This window comes from Camelus ferus, chromosome 35 (genome assembly GCF_009834535.1).
Source record: "Camelus ferus isolate YT-003-E chromosome 35, BCGSAC_Cfer_1.0, whole genome shotgun sequence".
NCBI classification, from domain to species: Eukaryota; Metazoa; Chordata; class Mammalia; order Artiodactyla; family Camelidae; genus Camelus; species Camelus ferus.
In genome coordinates this window covers 15190893-15213162 of record NC_045730.1, presented here as the reverse complement: position 1 = coordinate 15213162, position 22270 = coordinate 15190893, and the positions used below count along the sequence as shown (strand labels likewise).

General features: G+C 38.3%; 2 protein-coding genes across 3 annotated transcripts in view; one reads left to right on the top strand and one right to left on the bottom strand.

Annotated features, from left to right (window-relative positions):
- Positions 1-2541: 2541 nt before the first annotated feature.
- Positions 2542-22270, bottom strand: part of ST8SIA6 (ST8 alpha-N-acetyl-neuraminide alpha-2,8-sialyltransferase 6) — a 137380-nt gene continuing 117651 nt past the window's right edge. For both annotated transcript variants that reach the window (XM_032473656.1, XM_032473657.1), the window contains one exon: positions 2542-2959. Coding sequence is in view for 1 of the 2 variants with exons in the window: in XM_032473657.1 (XP_032329548.1) it covers positions 2929-2959 (31 nt within the window). In the remaining variant the exon portion in view is untranslated. The remainder of the gene's footprint in view (positions 2960-22270) is intronic.
- On the top strand, positions 20080-21740 carry LOC102513194 (AT-rich interactive domain-containing protein 1B-like). Its single transcript, XM_032473655.1, has one exon. The coding sequence runs from the start codon at positions 20444-20446 to the stop codon at positions 21686-21688; it is 1245 nt and encodes a 414-aa protein (XP_032329546.1). The 5' UTR covers positions 20080-20443; the 3' UTR covers positions 21689-21740.

Genomic DNA, 22270 nt, shown 5'->3' with positions numbered 1-22270 from the left:
CAGGCATGAAAGGCAGTTTTTGAGTGGCATATCAACACTAACCAGTCTGTAAGAAATTAATTTTTCTATTTTATTTGTGTATATTAAACTTCCTGTTCATTATAAAGTGCATTATTTTCATGAGCAAATATCCCTTCTTTGTGAGGAGGTTAACCTGTTGAAATGCCAATATATTTGCTCATAATTATATGGTTGTCTAAGATAACATGCACATAAAACTTCAGGTTCTATATATTGTTCTTTAAAGGTAGTTAAAAGATTTACTGGGGATTTATAAAGGCCTTCTCACTATTATATAAAAAGTCAAACTAGTAAATGTAAATTATAGACTTTGGTGTGCTTGGGGGTTAGAGGTTTTATGTTTGGGGGAGTGGAGCTTACGTAATGTTAGAATTTGTATACTTTTTTCATGTGTTTCATGAGAAATTTGGGCTATAGGAGTGACAAGAAAATGTTCATTTTAAACTTGTTTGTCATATTAATGCCTTCACAGCAACTGGTAGCAATATGTAAAATATTGTGATCTACCTGAGATTTTTTGGTCAGCAAAGCTAGTAGCCCCACCACCCCCCAAAAATACGTTGCTTCTGATATCATTCTGCTTTTTTCCCTCTGTCAGCATTGGATTTGACATGTTAGCTACTTTTGATACATTAAAATACCATGTTCAGATTGAATTTAAATTTTAAAGAACCTAATAGAATCATGTAATAGTACTTGAATTCTTTAAACCCTAGATCTTCTTAAATTAAAAATTATAACATGATTAACTTTTTATTCCTAATAGAAATGTTAAGTGGAATATAGCATGAATGTTTATTTCTTTCAGTTTTATATTATTTCTATAGTAGTTTTAGACAGATACTGTTTAGGAGCTAATAGTAGATCAACCAAAGCAGAAAGATTAGATGTAACCTTTTTGAAGTCACACAGATAAGTCTATTAAATGGGTGAGGGTAAGATTTAAGAAAGAGGAAGAAAAAAGAACTAAAAGCCACTGCACGAGGTAGCTTTATTTTCAAATCATGGCGCTCTAGAGTTGGGAGAAACCTGAGAGATTGCAAAGGTCATTTTTTCCTTTAGGCTAGGGACCCAAGGTTCTAGAGGGGCTTCAGAGCCCTGGCCCTAGGAATCTGCATCTCTTCCTCCCCACGGCATGGGGAGACGCTGACTCACAGAGCAGGGAGTGAAGTCCAGTTCTTCTGTCTTTTTAGGTATTAGGAAATAATGTAAATACATGATTGGTTTAGGAGGGACAAGCAGAGAAATTGTGAGCAATGTATACTTTTGTAACTCAGTGTAACCCTCAAGCACAATTAACATCTCCATAACCCGTGTTGCTATATAACATAGTCCTGTAGAAAGAATAAAAAAAACTTACCTCATTATGAGTAAAATGTACTCAAGTGATAAAGTTTTACTTTCTGAATTACTTTTAGTGTTACTGCCGATTAGGGAAACGTTGCTTTTTAAAAAAATCCTAAGAAAAATAAAGTTAATTTCCTTGGGAAAAAAAAGTACATATATAAGATAAATTGTATTTACAAAAAACAGTCAACCTGAAAGGTGTAGCACTAAAGCCATTTTCATTAAAACCAGAAACAAGGCAAGGACACTTGCTATTTAGATGAAGATGTAATGCTGCTTTGGAAAATCTAGTAAATAGAATAGTACCAGGGGAAAACAAATTGGGACTGTGTTTGAAAAAAAGAAAGGAAAGTTTTTGTCGTAGATAAAATTGTATGCCTAGAAAACCCAAAAGCCCTGGTTAAAAAAAAAAAAAATTTGATTAATAAAGGAATCAGGTTAAGGTATACAGAGACAAGAAAAATATACAAAAGTCCTTATAGTAATAATCATCTCTGTGTTATAATAACCAGCTAGAAATTGAAACAGGGAAAATTGAATTCTCATTTGTATCAAAAGTAAAAAAATATGTAGAATAAATTTATTCTAGCAAAGGACCTATAATGTAATAAAACCCATAAAGTTTTATTGAAGGACAGAAAGCTAATCAGAACAAAGATACACTATGAGAAGACATAGAGATGTAACTCCTTAAACAATTTATATGTGCAATTCTCATATGAATATAATTTTTGTATATTTAATTTACATAAATAATCTAGAGTTCATATGAAAAAACAAGAGTTTGAAATTAGTCCAAAGATTATAAAAAGAAACAGTGAGAGGAAACTTGACTGACACGTATTTAACAGTCATTGTAACCCAAACAGTATGCTATTTGCATTTGATTAGACAAATACATTCATGAAACAGATTTCTTAGATATAGATCTCATTAGGTAGGATGTATGAAAGTTTAATATAAAAACATTCAGTTCACTGGAGGGAGAAGACGATTTATTTTATAACTGGTGCTGACATAACCGGCTATCCATAATTTCATTTTATTTTATTTATGATTCACATACTGTAATGCTTTGTTTTATTATTGACGTATAGTCAGTTTACAACATGGTGTCAATTTCTGGTTTTACAACATAATGTTTCAGTCATACATATACATACATACATTTGTTTTCATATTCTTTTTCATTATGGGTTACTACAATATATTGAATATAGTTCCCTGTGCTATACAGAAGAGACTTGTTCATCTATCTTATATATAGTAGTTAATATTTGCAAATCTCGTGTCAGTTCTGGGTCCATTTGGTCTCAGATTCATTTCCTGTCCTTCTGTTACTCCTTGAGCCCTTCCAGGCTGCCTTTTCCATTCTCCTTTGACAAGTAGTCTGGCTGGGTTCCAGCCAGGGGGAGGCTGTGGGTGATACCTGGGCCTCAGGGGGGAAGGGAGAGACAAGGTATTTCTCTGCATCAGGGGGCATCTCCAGCAGCAGCTGCATCTTGTCATCTTCATAATAGCTTCAGCTCCTGTGCGACAGGTCTCCTGGGGACTCAAGCTTCAGTCGAGGAAATGCACCAACAGACAATTCCTAGAGGATAATACAAATGACTTTTCTTTTAGGCTAGGTTCCCCAAGACACAGACTCTGACACCAGGGTTCAAGGGGCGTATCTGGGAGTGGGGAAGTAAGACAGGGAAGTTAAGGGGCCAGTAAAAAGTACACCATTAAGTAAATCACCACCTTTAGGAACCGGAGCGTAATGTTGCTGGGGAACTCTGGGAAACAGCCCAGACACATACTGCAGAGTATCCCACTCGAGGGCAGAGGGCTCTCATCCCTCACTGATGGAGGACTGCTCCCAGCGACCGTTACGTCCCCAGCATTTTGGCCTGTCACGTGGATCCTCACAGCCAAAGAAAGTTCCCCGATAAAGAAAGGCAGGTGTTAGCATCTGGAAGTCCAGCTGGCATTTATTAGGACACTAATATTATCTGCTACAACTATTAAACACAAAAGCATGTTCAGTTGCCCTGGAAGATTGGAAAATGCAAATTAAAATAACAGATATCGGAGAACCCCGTAATATTTGCAATTATAAAAAGGAATGAAAGACACCACAGGAGAAAAGGCTCTCTTATACTTGGTGGTAGAAATAAGAATTGTTACAACATTTTGAAAAGCAATCTGATAACACCCATTAAAATTCAAAGCATACATATATAGAATTTTTTTTTGTCAGCAATCCCAATCCTGGAAGCTTTAGAAATCCCAGTCATCCTAAAATCCATCTCATAGAAGTAAGTGCAAAAGTCTATAGAAATATATATTCAGGATGACTTTAAAGCAATGTTGTAGATGGTTTTTTTCTTTGAAAGCAAATTCCCATCAATAAGAAAACAATTGAAGAAATATTGGTGCCTTCATACCATATACAGTTGTGCAGCCATTTAACAATGATTAACTCAGAAGGATTTTCTCAAGGTATTATTAAGTGTGAAAACTAAAATATAGAGGTGTGTATGTAATTCTCCATTTTAGTAAGAAAAGTTTTTCTAAATACTGTCTTCATGTATATGTTTACACAAAATCCTGGAGAAGGTACAAAAGTTACACAGCAGCATTTTACCATGGTCACCCAGCTGGTGGGGGGAGAAATGGGGCAATGGCACCATTTAGGAGGGAAAATGAGGGAGGGAGGGAGGGGAGGAAAGAGAGGTGTGGTGATTATGATTAAATAGTATTATGGTATTTCTGTATTATTTTCTGTATGTGTGGGTATCAAGAGATATATGAAGGAAAGTCTCCAACATTAAATGGTGTAGGTTGATGGGATATCAAGAGATAATTTTAACTTTTTTCTTTCATTTTTTAGTATTAATTAATATGTATTATGTTTTGACTAGAATAAAACAAAACTTTTGTGAAGTAAAAATATCTATCTATCCGTGGGCATGCAGTAAATTTTACTTTCTTTTCTAAGCTGGAATTTCTCAAAAAAAAAAAAAAAAAAGAGATGAATTCTGTGAACTAGTTATTTGTTGTAGCTGAATTAAGAACTCTGGGATCAAGTAAGTTTAGGAAACACTGAAATCAATTGGAGTCTTATGACTTTATTCTGGAACTTTCAGAACCAGAACAGAACGTGGTACAAAAAGTTTCCTGATCTCATTTGACCACAGAACTCTTCACCCCTGTCTTTTTGTGGGTGAGGAGCACTTTGAAACTCTGAAGTTCCCTGAAACTTCTTTGGGGAAATGAAAAACCACTGAAGATTTTTGAGCAAGTGATACATGTTCTAGGAAAATTAATGAAGAGTGGTGTTCTAGACACAAATGCTCTCTTTTCTCAAAGGCTTATATCTGGGTATTTCACAGGCTGAGATCATTAGTGGAACATTTTTTCTCTTCACTTTGATACTTGGTTGTCCCTAGTGATTTATGGAACTTTGCAACTTTGTGGTTTCCTTATCTATGGAGTAAGAAGAGGAGAAATTAAGTTAATATAAACTATCTGCTAGCATCCACGGTGGGAAAGAGACCTCATGGAATTTCACTGAGGAATTTTTCTATTATTGGTGTGGAAGTGAATGAAGAATCACTCCAGGAGTCTTAATGAATCGTGTTAAGATGCATTGTTATGAACCCTTTCAGGCTTAGTTTTCAATAGCTCAAAGACTATTCCTACTTATACCTACTTCATAAAAGGTTGACCTTGAAAGGGTTCGTATCTCTGTAGTCTTTCCTAATCCTTACACTTGAAGGAACAAACCTATTTTCTGAATCTCAAAGTAATTCAGCTTTAAATGTCAGTTCAGGCTTCCAGAAAAGAGATGTCAAGATAGAATTGGAAATGCAAGAGCTGTTCATGTATGACTGTGCAACAGAAACTGACACAACATTGTAAACTGACTGTACTTCAATTAAAAAAAAAAAAAAAGACATGCAAGAGCTTTACTAGGAGACTCTCCTTTGAAAGGCAAAGAGGTGAGGACAGGAGGCTTCAGACCAAGATTCGAGTCTGGTACCTAGTGTGTGATAGGAGGGGATGGAGGGAGGAGGAAGGAAGACGGGATAGAAGCCCAGCAGTGGGTCCTGTTAACTACCCTCTCCGCAACAGATGCCTTGCAGAAGGAAGATCTGGGCAGCGCACTATGACTGTCACACTTTATAGCTCATGAGACTTATCTTCCTTTCCATCATTATTAGAATCATTTATTATATATCGTACTTCCCCATCTAGCTTGTTAGGGACTTGGGCATAAGCTCCATATCTGATTTACTCGTGGTAATGTGCAAAGCTGTGATATGCCTGGAGGGACCCAGAGACTATAACACAAAACAAACTGCCAGTAATTTCTTTCTGCAGGAATAATCACTTCTCTGATACGTAATGCCTTATGGTGTGAAGTCAGGTTTTCCTCGGTGACTATGATTTCTCCATTGCCTTCAGCACCTTTTGAGGACACAGTTTACCATCCTGACTGCATGCTCTTATTTACTAGGGAGTTGACCTGCCTCCTAAATCCTTTTCCTTCTTTGACAGTGGTGTGAGGTTAAGCTAGAGTTTATACCACGTTTCCCAATCCACTCAGCCCCAAATTCCATCTGACACTACGCATGTACATTAATTTTAGACATTTATCAACATTTTACTATGAACTTGTTAAGCATTCAAGTTAGATATATAGTTGACACAGACTACAAAAGGCACTCGATAAATATTTCTAGTTTGAATAAACCACATTCAACTTTTCCTTGTACAGGCAGACCTCAGAGATATTGTGGGTTTGGTTCCAGACCACTTGATAAAGCAAATTATCACAAGAAAGTGAGTAACAGGAGCTTTTTGGTTTCCCAGTGCATATAAAAATATTGTTTACACTCTAGTGTAGCATTGTACCAAAAACAAACAAAACAAAACAGTGTACATACTTTAAAACTATTGTATTGCTAAAAATCACTAACCATCATCTGAGACTTCAGGGAGTCATAATCTTTCTGCAACAAGAACATCAACGATCACTGATCCCAGATCACCATTGCAAAGGATCATAATGAAAAAGAGAATTACCCAAATGTGACACAGAGACTCAAAGTGAGCACATGCTGTTGGAAAAATGGCGCAGACTTGCTCGATGCAGGATTGCCATAAACCTTCACTTTGTAGAAAATGCATTATCCGTGAAACTAATACAAGCACAATTAAACAAGGCATGCTTGTACTCACATGGTAGTTGCACCATCTGGTCTGCAAGAGCAGACTGGTGCCACACACACTGGGGCAAGTCAAACGATTTGTCCTCTCTATGATCCTTTAAGAAATATTAGGTCACTATTGTTGGGGTCTATAGTTAATTTTTCCTTTTTAAGTCAAAATGTAAAAGTTCTTCTTTTAACTCCTAAGAGCTGCCACCCTGAAGGCTTCATGGAAAGAACTGAAGGGTAAGAAGCCGTAATTCTTTTTTACAGTCTGGTGTCAATATTACTTATTCTGGTCCAATGGCTCCTCATCTCACTTACTATTACTGATTTGCCAGTAACATTCAGCATCAGTTAAAAACACGCAAGGTAGCTTACCTACATTCAAGTATATGTATATGCATGGAAAGATTTCCTTTGAATTTCAGAATGACAGGAGCACCGCAGGATTAACATCTAGCCTGAGAAAGGAAGGAAGAAGCTAACATTCCATTGAGTGTGATTTTATTTGAAAAGAAACACTTCTTTCATTTCCCAACCCCGTCGCTGGCATCACATGCAATTATGAATCCGTAAATATGTTTTAGTTCCCACTAAATCGTTTACAACACAGAAGACCCATCTCATAAAAGGGATCTAGGCTAGAATGTTCTTAACTGTCTACAATACAGATCTATGAGCTGAAATTTATCAATCCTGGGGGCTTGATAAGCAAAAGCCTGAGCAAGTGGAAAGGAAATATCTCCTCTCTTGCACATATATCGGAGGATATAAAACTGTTCCCACCTCACAGAGGTGAGAATTCCATTTTCCTGTGAACCAAACAGGAATTCTGAGCCCAAAGCAAACTAAAACATCTTCAGAAACCTTAGGAAATCAGAAGCTGGAGATTTCTGCTATCCCAAATCACTAGTTAGCAGTCTAGAGAGCTTGGTTTAATTCTTAGTGAGTCCTAATACGAGGATCTAAGAAATAGTGGTGCCAACTGTTTGACTATCCAGGGTTTATAGCTTGTTAGTAGCATTCTGTGTACAAGGAAGAAGCCTCTTCTGTTATTCGAGCAGACCCATTTCCACATGGCTGTCAGCCTTCTGCATTTGACCAGGCATTCCACAGAGTGCCAACTCTCACCCCTATTAAACTGCAGAAAATAGAAGCTTACATCAAATTGCCATTTCAACCCCTGCAATCCCGCTAATCCTTCATCTCAGGAGAGTAGCGAATCTGACTGAACCACAGTGCAAGTTCTTAGGAGACAGTGGTGATTTATGAAACTTCTGTCCCTTGATGGCCATTCTCAGCTAAGAAATAATAATCCTTTAAGAAAAGAAGACTGTGCTCCCTTCCTTCATCCCTCAAATATTTGTTTTGCACTTAGTGAACGAAGTCAAATAACATATTGAGGAAAATCTCTTGATGGCAAGATTGAGCTGAAGACCCACAAGACTTGAAACATTATCATTTCACCTCTCATTCTTGAGTCTGATTGAAATGAGCTCTGGAGATGGTGACGCAGTCCATGGAGGGCCCTACAGGATAGTAAATTCAGATCAAAAGTCATTGTATGTATGAACTGGTGCTGACTTTATGGGACAGCCTGTTTCCATTTAGACAGGTTCAAGTACCAAGGAACAGAATCACTTCCCTCCTCCTCATTAGATTAAAACTGGAACCACTTTTAAACACACTTTCACTTGGTGCTCCCCTATTACCCTGGTTTTCCTGGAATCATAAGATCTTTGTTTCCTGATGACAGCAAACATTTCACCCTCTGTTCACCTTGCCTTCCTCTTGTAAAACAGAAGTATCATAACTAGGAAACCAGATGGTTCAAAGTGTAGTCCTTCATTTTGTTTATAAAGAATGACAAAGCTCCAACAATAACCAACAACCAGCCTCCAGAATTAAAGCGTCTTCACATGGGGAACCATATAACCCACTCAAGGGGTCTCATATTTCTGCCTATTGATGAATTAAACATTTTTTGCATTTAATTTCTGGGAAACAAACTGGATTTCATGGGAAAATAAATTAACAGAAAGACTCATAAGTTTTACCTATTTTTTTCAGCACATACTAGTGTCAGATAAATCCTGAAGGAGAACACCAGTTCACTGAAAAATTAAGATCTCTAACAATAATTGCTATGACCACAATGGGCTATCTGTTCATTTAAGATCTACCACACCTGAACAGAGACAGTGAAAGCAGAAGGCAGTGGTTCAAAGAACTGCTGATTCATACTCTACACAGCAGGCTGAGTAGCAAAATATAACAATGTGAGTTTTGGAGTCACAGGGACCTGAGTTGAAATCCCACTGGTTTCTCCTCTTACTTGCAGTTTTGGCTAAATGATTTACCTTCCCAGTGTCTCTGTTTCCTTATTTTCAGAATGGTGGTTGTAGTGCACATTTTTACAGTGTCTGCTTGGCCTGTAACACACTCTTTTTCAGAGACCAGCCCCCTGGGCCCCTTCTATGCCCCTCCTCAACCTGGGGCATCAGAGGCCATTTTGGGGGCTAATGCCTGGAGTGGATACTTGACCCAGGACCATCGATTTCCTCTCTGTGTATTATTTAGATGGAGTAGCAGTCAACAGGCCTCTGCTGGCAGCTGGAACCAGAGGTTGGTAGGGTAGCCCACACAAGGAGAAGCAGGAAAAGACAGCAAAGGCAAAAGACACTAGGAGCCAGAGAGGGAAATAAAAGTCTATGTGGTTCAGAACCAGGGATTAAGGACTAAAGAAGTGACTGTCTTGTCATGTGACAGCTTTCAAGTTCTTGGCTTAACTCACATGTGAGGCCACATTGCTCGAGTGAGATTGTAAATTGCAGTAAATTTCCCTTTTTTGTTTTAGATTTAAAATGAATTTCCTGCCAATAAAAATGAAAGTAACCATGCCCACTATAGAAATAGTGGCTATGTATAAGGGTAATGGTGAACATTAAACTATGTAAGTAAAATGCCAGCTCAGTTACATTCAATAAATGATGGCTACTGTGATTATGTCACTCTTCCTTGAGCAAAATGGGAATACATTTGCAAGAAAAGACAAATATTGGAGAGAGATTTTAAAGTATGTTAATAGAGGGAAACCATAGTAAATTGGTAGAAAACATAATTATAATTGATGCTAGTAACATACTTTCTTAGTAACCCAGAATTTGTCTTTCTCAATGGCACTGCTAATGGGCCACAGGGATCTCATTTGTGTGTGAGTGTGTGTGTGTGTGTGTGTGTGCGCGTGTGTATGAAGATAATACACTTTCATCACTTAGTGAATTCAGATTACTGTTATAAGGGCAGGTGAACATCATCTAATGAATATGACATTAGATTTCATTATATGCTTATTCCATTTTATACAATCACTAACTGGAATTACAAAAGTTATATTTATGAATGTGAAAAGTTTCAACTAAAACTAAGTAGTCAGCAGCAGCAGTCAGTATTTTAAAATCATGATGTTTGGCCAGCAGCAATTTTCAAAAAAAGTCTCCATCTGATCACCTACTGCACAGGGGCTTCAAAAGCAGGGGCTTCCCCATCTTTCAAGTCACCAGGTTTCTGATCTCATTCTATTCCCTTCCATCTGTGTCTCCAACCAGCCAATTCTTGCCTGAGAGCCTCTCAAATACTTTGCTAGATGTAAGTGGTAACAACTAACACTCCTAATATTCTGCTTTCCAAATTCTTGCCTGAGAGCTAGAGTTGCAGCAGTACTTGGTCTGCTTTCCAAGTTCCTGCAGGGTCAGCTTTGCCAAATGTTTGGTTCTGCCAAACAAGCCTTTCCCGCCTTCCAGCCTGTCGTGTCTGCTTCTCATGGCCTCAAGGTAAGCCAGAAAAAGTGGAGAGAAAGAGGCAAGAGAGGAAGCAAAATGAAATTCGTCTTGATGATTGTATCCAGGAAAGAATTAGGGTTTGGTTCCTAACACAAAGAACTGATCAGAAGTACAAACATCAGAGGCTTCTAAAGTTTCTGAAGGAACCACAGTGCCAGAGAAATTCTGGGCCCAGAATAAAAGAATGCCCTTGACTGTTCATTACTTAAGATACTCCTTCATCTCCTCAATTAACACAAGTAGTAAATGGACTTCAAAAGCAACACATCCCAAAGAGGAATTCCTCAATAACCCATTAACACACACATATATAGATATAGATATATAGGTACATACATACATATTTACATGAGTGTGTGTGTGTGTGTGTATATGAATATATTTGAGGTTGTTCTCATATGGAGGAAAAGTATGCCAAAATGATGTCTGATTTTTAGAGACTTCCAACTGCTCACCCAAACCTCCTTCTTTCCTTGACACATTCGTGACATTTCTCTCCCCCCTGTGCAGTTAGGTATGGCCAGGTTACCATGTTGATGACATGTGAAGAAGTGTTAGGCACCATATTTACATCTGGGCCATAAAAAATACACTGATCTGTACTCCTCCATGTCTGTTCCCTTTTAGCTGAATATACGTGGATGGACACATTTAGAAATCATGTGTTGAAGACAGCAGAACACAAAATGCAGAGTCAAAGTCTTAGAATAACTGTCTTGGAGGTGAGTTTCCTACCAATCAGGAACACCTGCTCTTGACTTCACAAAAATTAGAAATAAACTTCAATATTATTTGAACCATTATACATTGTGAGTTTTGTTGGTTATACTTGCTATCCTTATCCAAAATCAGTATTTAATGTTCCCAATTCATTTAATTTTTTGTTGTAATTTTCTGATGAAAGTGAATGTGCTCCATGTCAGAAACCTCGTGAAAGGTAAATGGCAAGAAAGTATGTATTTTCTACTTAGCAATAGTCCATGAAATTAAATACCTGGCAAAATTCATTACACAGACATGCTGTTTTAGACTACATCAATGAAAGCACAAAGTATGTTTAGCACATCTTTATTATTATGAAACAAATTCTAAAGTAACAATAATAGGTAGGGAGTTATAAGGAAATGATCTATACTGAAACAAATGCATCTTCATAGCTCTTCAAGGATTTAAGCACAAACTACATTTACTGAAATAGTTTAACAATATTAGATTTATATTTTAAAAGCAAGCAGCAATTAATTTTGTCTCTTACACATATTCATATGTTAAAAACTCAGCCTAATATATCTTTTTTTCTAATGTCTTTGAGGTCAGTTACTATTCATTTATTTAAAAAAATAACACAAGTATAGATTTCTAAGACCTATGAGAAGCTGCTATTATAGTTGGTTACACTGTAAGAAAAATTATGCAGGAGAAGCTGAGGGTACCTACTAAAATTCCTCCACTTGGAAATAAAAAATAGAAGGCAATCATTTATAAACCACAAAAAAGTATGAGACATCTTACAATGTTGTCGTGATTAACTCTAATGTAAATATAATCCCAGATGTCCCTTTAAATACATAATATTGGCTTTATCTCATTAGAACTTAAGTTTATATATCATAGCTTTTAGGATTTCTTCATTGACACATCTTTGTTTCATGTTTTTAAAGGCTATAAAAAGAATGTATGTGAAATATTAATAATAATTATTATAGAAATAAAGCAGCAATGGCTGCATGTATTGAGTCCTTATGTTCTTACCACTGTGCTCACCACTTAACATAGATCATTTCATCTTTGTCATTAATCACAGCAATATTTTTGGATCTGTCTCCTAAGGCCAAAATAAGTAAAAGCAAAAATAAACAAATGGGATCTAGTTAAATTTAAGTTTTGCACAGCAAAGGAAACCATCAACAAAATGAAAAGACAACCTATAGAATGGGAGAAAATATTTGCCAATGCTATGACTGACAAGGGTTAATATCCACCTATATAAACAGTTTATACGACTCAATATTAAAAAAATAATAATAATCCAAACAAAAAAATGAGCAGAAGACCTGAACAGACATTTTCCCAAAGAGGATGTACAGATGGCTAATGGACACATGAGAGGATCCTCAACATCACTAGAGAAATGCAAATCAAAACCACAGTGAGACACCACCTCACACGTGTTAGAATGGCCATCATCAGAAAGACCACAAAGAACAAATGCTGACAAGGATGTGGAGAAAAGGGAACCTCTGTACCCTGTTGGTGGGAGTGTAAATTAGGGCAGCCACTATAAAAAGCAGTATGGAAGTTCCTCAAAAACACTGAAAACAGAACTATCATATGATCCAGCAATTCCACTCCTGGGTGGAAAAAAATCTAAACACTAATTCAAAAAGATACATGCACTCAATGTTCACAGCAGCATTATTTACAATATCCAAGATATGGAAGCAACTCAAGTGTCCATCAACAGATGAATGGATAAGGAAGATGTGGCATACACACACACACAAACACACACACAATGGAATATTACTTAGCGATTAAAAATGAATGAAATTCTGCCATTTGCAGCAACATGGATGGACCCAGAGAATATTATGCCTAGTTAAATAAGGCAGATAGAAAAAGACAAAGACTATATGATATCACTTATATGTGAAATCTAAAAAATAAAACAAATGAGTATTTTTTCAATAAAACAGAAACAGACCCACAGATACAGAAAACAAACTAGTGGTTATCAGTAGGGGGAGGGAAAGGGAGAGAGGCAAGATAGGGGTATGGGATAAAGTGATACAAACTGCTATGATTAAAATCAATAAGCAAGAAGGATATATTGTGCAGCACAATTGTAGCCATTATCTTGTGATAAATTTTAACAGAGTATAATCTGTAAAAATACTGAATCACTATGCTATACACCTGAAACTACTATTGTAAATCAACTGTACATCCAAAACAAAAGTTGGATTCCACCTTGCTAAAAAAAAAAATCTTCCCCACAACCCTGTGGGTAAGTACCATTTACTACAGCTGCACAACTCCAGGGGGTGCCACTCATATAATGGTCCATGTACATGCTGCCTCTTGGAGTTGTGCAGTGCACAGCTTCCAAAGCCACATGTGGTGATCCTGACTTCTATTATTCTCACGTTAGAGATGAGGAAACTGAGGGTCATACAGGGAGAGAAGAAAACAAATTCTTAAGAAAGTAAACCCTAAACCAGACGCTGTCTTTGAGGGGTAGGACTGAAATCAATTCATTTTGAAAAGACAATGGCTGTGCTGCTAATAAGTATTAAAATAATACAATTAAGGTTGGCAAGAGTCTATACCCACTGCCCATTCCTGGACACGTGCCTTTAAGTGAGTGGGACAACCTTCATCTACTGACCAGCAACTGGAAAAGCTAGGGCACCTCTTCCGTGTTCCTAGAGCTCTCTGGGCATTTCACTGCATTATACTGTCATTCTTTAACCAGCCAGTCCTCCCTCTACAATCTGAATTTTTAAAGAACCATCCCATATTTGTATCCCTAAAAAAAGACCGTAACAGATATTCTATTAGTTTTTTTTTTGCAAATTAATGAAAAGGATGTTAGTATTTACATAGAACAATGGTGTATTTAAAAACTGGTTTTCTATCCATCACATTTGAAACCCAAAACCTCAACACATTTCAGAAGTCAGCTGAAAGGGAATTGAGGAAAATGTTACTTGACCATGAAAGACAGCTTTCTAAACAAATGCCCTTATCATGAAATCCCAGGAGTTGGACTATGTATGGCTATTTGGCAAAAAAAAAAAAAAAACAAAAACAAAAAACAAAAAACCAGTTATCGTATATCTCACATTAAGACAAACTTAACAGTAAAAAAAAAACCCCAATATGTTCTCTTATTATAGTTAGAGGTCTTCGTTTCCTCAAGTTTGGACTAATTTTAGCTCTCAGATTATTTAGTGTTGAAGAAAAGGTATTCATTTACAGTTTAGAGCCAACTATTTCTAAAAGTTTTGAAGGCAACTTGAGGAAATAATGAGCTGTATCTAAAATTATTCCAAGTGCAATCTTGCTTCTGAAATGTCCCTTGTGTGGGGTTTGTTTGTTCTTGCCTGGGACAAAATACTCTACCCTGCCTTCCTAATTTTTTTGGAATAAAGTTAAGAACTTCAGAGGTCAGGACAGCACATCCCTGAGATCTCTTCTGAAATGGCAGATTGCTAAGCAGGGGAAAGGAGTTTCACAAATTCAGTGAATCTGATACAGGGTAGAAACACTGGAAACAGAATATGACAGCTTTAAGCTTTGAGACATTAGATATATGAAAAATACACTGTCTACGCAGGAATCTACCTTACATGAAGTGTCTGAGGAAGGACTGATGTTATGGGTAGTGTCAGAAATGCTGTTTCTTGCTATTCATGATTAAACAAAGGTGCTTGGCAGCCCCATATGTCTCTGAGATTAACAAGCCATACCTCTACATGTCTGATATTAAACAGACACTTTTACTGCATATGTACTGAGGAGCTTGGATTAAAAGTCAGATTTGTCACTTGGGATGAATTATGTGGGGAGCTGGGGATGTGTTTTGCCCTGCAGTGGTGCCAATGTTGAGATCACAAAATTCCAGTAAGTTTGTGGCTTGACGCAGGACATTTTACGAAGTCATGAAGGTCACAATTCACACTGGTGCCAACATACGTTATGGAGAGGAAAGGGAAATATCCCGGAATACATTTCTCAGAGTTCCCTGCTCAAGGAAACAGTTAAAGCACAATCACTGTTCTGTTGAAAGGGGAGTCGCACTGGGGGAACCATAAATCCTTCCAGTCAACCAGTGGCAAAAATGAGCTCCCTTAATATTTTCTTCGGGTACATAAGTCAGAGACTTTTGAAGACTCAAGGATTCAGTTTTGATTCACTGCAGTTAACTTTACTGAATAACATTGTGGGAGAGGAAACCCATGGACTCCCATCTCTTACCCAGTTCCCAAGTGTACATCCAGAGACCATATAAGCTGTTAAAAAGCAGCTCAAAGTGAATTCTAATAATACAAATTTTGTGAACAGGTTTTAGATTGCACTTACTGACAGCTCAAAATAGTGCTCACTGGTTGACTACGAAGATGCCAAAGTGCAGCAAAAACTAGGAAACCTTGTTCTCAAAGACAAAATCAGTGCACTGACTCAATGGCTGGATATGTCAATAACAGTCTTGTTCATTGAGATTGGGGAAACAATCTAGGATATTGGTTAAGAAGGAAATTTATTTCCTGAAACCCATTACTACTTACGTTGTGCTTGTTCTTAGAAAATACGTGCTGACTTAGGGCAAAGAATCATGATATCTTCACTTTGCCCTTAAATCAATAGTTGAGTCCACGTGAAGGGTTATATGGGGTACTTATCATGCTATTTCTTCTAATTTTCTGTAAGTAAATTGAAGTATTTCAAAATAAAAAGTTTTAAAAAGAAGTAGTTTTCTGTAATCTTCTGTGTATTAGTTATATAATCCAGTTCAAGTTACTTCTTGTTCTGAAATCTCAATGTTCTCATCGATAAAATGAGAATAATACTGGTGACACCCTCAAAGAATTCAATGAAATAATCAGTAACTCAAAAAAGGTAGGAATAACACAAATCTTAAAAGTTATTTGCTACATATGCTTGATCATGAATTTTGGTTTTGGCCAGTTAGAAGCAGCTGAGTCCCTATGCGATCCACGATGATAATAAAATATGCTGATGCTTTATTAAATCATCATCAATGCTCAAAAATATTCAATTTTTTAAATTACAAACATTATAAAGCAATCTATTATTGAAGTGGCCTGTTTAATTATAAAACAATTATATAGGTCCAGAGATATTTATTAAGTGAAACTGAATGGATTGGAAATTTATCAGGCATGAAAAATTACTTTGAAACCATGCAATTTTTAGCAGTTTCTAAAAAAAAAAAAAAAAAAAAAAAAAAAAATCCCAGAAAATACAGACAAAAACAGGAAGCAATGTTTCCTTAAGTTTTCCTAGATACAGTTGAAATGTTAATAATTGCTTTCAGCATTTATAGACAATGAAGCCATTTACTGTTATCACTATGCCAAGGTGGTGGAAGAAATATTTTACCAATAGAGAAAATAACTTTCAATACCTTCTCTTGAGTAAGCTGATGCCAGCATTATATTAAAGATCAGTGCTCTTTTTCATATAATGGATAACTTTTCTTATCCTTATGAGAGCTATAATTACTCTAGCATTTCAGTGTCTACCTTTAATTCTACCTAGAAATATTCTGCCAGACTGGCAATAGTTAAATATGCTAAAAGTTAAAATGATAGGTTGCTCTGCCTTTAAAACACTGAACATATTAATCTATGACAGTATTCATGGGACAGGGACTTCTATCCAGATTTCTTAGCACAGGAAAAGGAGGAGATTAAATATATTCAAAGACCCCAATAGAAAGCTGGTATTAGATTGGACTGGGGTAGTACCAGAACTCATCACACAGCCTTCTAATTATTTCATTGTCTAGAATGGTTCACATTCAGAAAACAAAATCCATTCACCATGGAGACAAAAAGCATTTAAAAGTCAAGAAATTCTCATCAACTTCACACTCCAGTAGGACGAGGTACCACTGTTCTCCTGACTCTCAGAGAGGTAAAAGTAGAGTATCGCTAAGTTTTCAAAACCCAAACTTCAAACTTTTGACTAAGTTATATGGTTTATAGCCCCACCAAATCCTGTTTATGAAATTTTAACTTCCAAGAACCAGGTGACCACATATGTTGCCATCAAATTGGACACTTACGAGAATAAAGGGGGATAAACTAGGACCATCTGGGCGAACCAAGACATAATGATTATTAAGAATAAACTTTCAGGGGGGAAGGTATAGCTCAAATGGTAGAGCACATGCTTCATATGCATGAGGTCCTGGGTTCAATCTCCAGTACCTCTTCTAAAAATAAATAAAATAAACCTAATTAACCCCCACCCAACCAAAAAAATGTATGAGTTTAAAAAATAAAAGAATAAACTTTCAATGAGCCTTAGATGGCAAATGAAAGGAAGCTTTCTCTTCAAAAATGTTTATTACTAGACTCTATGCCTAGAACTACTCTGGGGTTGCTAATATACAAAGAATTCCATGATTCTTGGAAGAGTAATTTGGGTAAATACCTAATGGGTAAATATTGTTCTGGGAAGCCATCAGGTTTGAGTTCTTTAGACAAAGTTGTTAAAATATCACTCTCTTTATCCAAAGATCAGTAAGCACAGAAAGTCTACTCAAAAGGAAAAAGTCTTAATAGCGATTTCTCATACTTCACACATGAGCGAACATTTCATTTCACACATCTGATGGAAGTGAATCAAGTCATTGTCTTACAAGTAAAACAAATAAGAGTGCGGGGTGGGTGGAGGGGTCCTACATATTACATTTTGATTAATACAGAAGAGGGATCGGTGCCTGAAATGAAAACGAAAAATGTGCCACTCGTGTAAGAACTGTTTCTGGAATGAATACATTTAGTGCCCAGTAACTTATTTTACAAAAAAAAAAAGTTAGTGTTTTTTCTCTGTTATCAGCATGACGGCATACTAACAAGCTTCAGCGCTTGAAAGAAAGACTACGGGATTTGGAGTCAGAACTACTTGGGCTCAAACGCAAGTTCAGTCACTTGGGAGATGAGTGAGACAGGGAAAACTGTAGCAAATACTGTTAAGATGCCCATCCAAAATCCTCCCTTTTTTCCTCCTTCCCAACAAAACCCTGAATTTGCTCAGGTACACGCTTGTCCCCCTTGAAGTCCACACTTCCCAGCAATAAGATTGATTATAAAGGTTAACTCCAAATTCCCTTTATTCCCTCTGTCAATGGTAGGTTCAGGTATGCACATGTGACCATTCTAAGCCAAAAAGAAACAAGGAGAGGTTGGCTGGGACTTTGGGGAAAGTTCTTCCTCTTTCTTCTGGGACAGTGTCAAGAAGAGACTCTCTCCTCTTCTCTGGACATGTTCAGATGTATAAATGTACATGTATGAGGCCTACATGTGATGCTTTTGTTCAAAATTAGTCTTAAGATGAAGTTAACACAGAGATAAGGAAGCCAGACTAAGACTCTAGCAGGGAAGTGAAGCCAGAACCAAAGTTCTCAGACTGTGCTATCTCTGCACTTCCAGATCGGTGCTCAAGAATTCTACATGTGTTAAGACAGTTTGATGGGGCTTTTGATATTTTCAGCTGAAGGCACTTTGATCTTTGAGTCATTTTCTTATCTGTGAAAATCAGACTGAGAGCTACATTACCATCTTGCAAGAATTCATAATACATGTAAAGTTTTAGGCACAGTGATTGGTGCAATTCAAGCTTTCAATAAATGGTATCAGGCTTGCAGTGCTGCTTGCCTGGCACACTGAATACCTGCTGTTAACCTTGCTAATAATTAACTTTGGCAAATCTTTAACAATTTCTGATTGCTCACATTTCCATACAAAAGAAAACAGGGGATATTTAGCCTCCAATGAACACATTGTTATAGCTGAGGTAAGGATTCTAAGTCTCCTTGAGGTACCAAAAGATGAGGAACAGAATAATAACGCATTGGCATTTTATTGCATTTCACACACACGTATGTGCACATACCTCAAGGCAGATGAAATAGAATTCAGGCTGATAAAAGACATTAATTTATCGCATTAAATGCTCATTTCAAAAAGAACTCAGGGGAATTTAACATATTGGATACTTCCAAAATAAATTCAACTTTAAAATGAATATGGTAGAATATGTAAAATTTATAGTGTAAGCTTGAGTCATAATTTCTTAATTTAGAAAAGTTAAAACTTAGAACTTGTCAAGAAGAATCAGGTGATTAAAAAACACCCAATGTAATGAAGGTATCAAGAAGAAGAATGTGATTAAAAAAGACCCAATATAATGAAGGTAAAAGTCTAAAATTTAAAAATGTTAGATAACCTCATTTTTCCAAACAAAACACCATCAATAATAATAAACTAAAGAGAGGATACAATACTGATTAAACACATAGGCTTTGGGTATACAACCTAAATTTGAAAATGGGCTCTGACATTTGTATACTGTATAACGTTGGGCAAGTTTCTCAGCCTTCTTAGCCTGTTTCTCATATATAAATTGGAGGTAAACTTTGGTTTTAAATAAGATTAACTGTAAGGCAAGTTCTTGTGTAATGGTGCCAAGCATAGAGTAAGCACTTAATAAAATATATTAATTATATTCTTATAATAAAATTACTTCCATGGGAGCTCACTGACTTCTGGTAGTCTATTATAGAATGCTGGGTTGAAAAAACCAGGCTCAAATATCAGATAGGCAAAGGGAAATCCTCAAAGATACCTCCAGCAACTCCAAGAAAAGACAGGTGACAAACACTATAAAAATATATCACGTGGGAATTTCTCCTTCTGGATAAGACGGTAACAAGGACTTGATTTAACTGCCTATTTGAAAAGCTAAAAAGCAACAGCAGACAAAATGAGTGAAATAATGGTTTTCAGACATTGGACATTAGGCAATTCAGTGTGGTGATCCCTGAGAAAAGGGAAGAAAATGAGGGCAGTCCTACAAATGCCATAACTTATTGCTAAGTGGTTTCCAGGCCAAACCACAGGGAAGGGAAACTCAGGTAGAGTCCAGTGGTTTCCACAAGTAGAGGTTATATAGATCTAGGAGTCTGGGGATGCCAAGGTAGGTATAGAGTGGAGGCTTCATGGAGAGAAATATCTGCAAGATGTTCTCCTCTGGTCTTTGGCTGCATGCTGAAGGCGGCGGCAGGGGCAGCCGGCCAGCGGGCGGGCAGCCAGCAGGCGGCCGCAGGTATGGGCTTCGGCAAGGACATGGGCACCCAGTACGCTGCTGCCAGCCTGGCCCGGGCAGCCACGCAACAAAGGAGCCACCCGGCGATGAGCCCCGACACCCCTGGCCCAACCGTGGGCAGATCCCAGGGCAGCCCAATGGATCCCATGGTGATGAAGAGACCTCAGCTGTATGGGATGGGCAGCAACCCTCATTCTCAGCCACAGCAGAGCAGCCCTTACCCAGGAGGCTCCTACAGCCCCCCAGGCCCACAGCAGTACCCCACTGGCATTCAAGGTTGGACCCCAGGGGCCATCGGAGGAATGCAGTACCCACAGCAGCAGATGCCACCTCAGTATGGACAGACAGCAAGGCGTGAGTGGTTACTGCCAGCAGGGCCAGCAGCCTTACTACAACCAGCAGCCACAGCCTCCGCACCTCCCCCAGCAGGAGCAGTACCCGCCATCCCAGTCCCAGCAGAGGTACCAGCCGCAGCAGGACATGTGTCAGGAAGGCTATGGAACTAGGTCTCAACCTCCTCTGGCTCCCGGAAAACCTAACCACGAAGACTTGAACTTAATACAACAAGAAAGACCATCAAGTTTACCAGCTGAAGTCTTGACCTCGGAGGATACCGCCTTTGGAATCAAGGATCTGTCTGGCTCCATTGATGACCTCCCCACTGGAACAGAAGCAACTTTGAGCTCAGCAGCCAGTGCATCCAGGTCCACGAGCAGCCAAGGAGATCAGAGCAATCTGGCTCAGTCACCTCTCTCTCCGCATGCATCTCCCCATCTCTCCAGCATCCCTGGGGGCCCATCGCCTTCTCCTGTCGGCTCTCCTGTAGGAAGCAACCAGTCCCAGTCTGGCCCAACTTCTCCTGCAAGTATTCCAGGCAGTCAGATACCTCTTCAGCCACCTGGGAGCCAGTCAGAATCCAGTTCCCATCCTGCCTTGAGCCAGTCACCTATGCCACAGGAAAGAGGTTTTATGGCAGGCACACAAAGAAACCCTCAGATGTCTCAATATGGACCTCAACAGACAGGACCATCCATGTCGCCTCATCCCTGTCCTGGAGGCCAGATGCATCCTGGAACCAGTAGCTTTCAGCAGAGTAACTCAAGTGGGACTTGCGGTCCACAGATGAGCCAATATGGACCACAAAGTAACTACTCCAGACTCCCAACGTATAGTGGGGTGCCCAGTGCAAGCTACAGCAGCCCAGGGCCCGGCATGGGCATCAATGCCAAGAACCAGATGCATGGACAAGGGCCAAGCCAGCCATGTGGTGCTATGCTCCCTGGGACGAATGCCATCAACTGCGATGCAGAACAGACCGTTTCCTCGAAATATGAGCAGCATGACCCCCAGTTCTCCTGGCATGTCTCAGCAGGGAGGGCCAGGAATGGGGCCACCAATCCCAACCATGAACTGTAAGGCACAGGAGGCAGCTGCCACAGTGATGCAGGCCACTGCAAACTTGGCACAAAGCAGGCTTTTAGGAATCCAGGATGGAATATGCATTGTTCCTACGGGCTTGGTGGAAACAGCTTCACCAAGATGCAGAGTTGAAAATACTGCTCTTTGGAGAAAGGCGGAGACAACCAGGAGACATGCTTTAGACATGGAGAGGCCCTGTGGGCAACACCACGTCACAGGCCCATGGCAGAGACACACACAGGAGAAGTTCTGCTCCAAAGTCATCTGCAAATATCCACTCACTAGAGAGCATTCTGGAGAATATGCTAACAAAGTCCCCTCTGCCTCTGTATCGGAACGGTCTTTTTCACAGAAATGGTGAATGTTATTACATTCCTCTTTGCCCATTCTTAAAGGACAAAATAAAACTTAAATGTATCAGTTACCAAAGGGAGTTATTAATTAAAAAAAAAAAAAGGCCAGGAATAATTCATGTTCCCACCACACAGAAAGGAAAATCTTGTAATTCATGGGACACTGAATAGGGTCCTCATAAGGGTATTGCCTCAGTAGGAGAAAAAACTTTGCCCTGGAATAAGC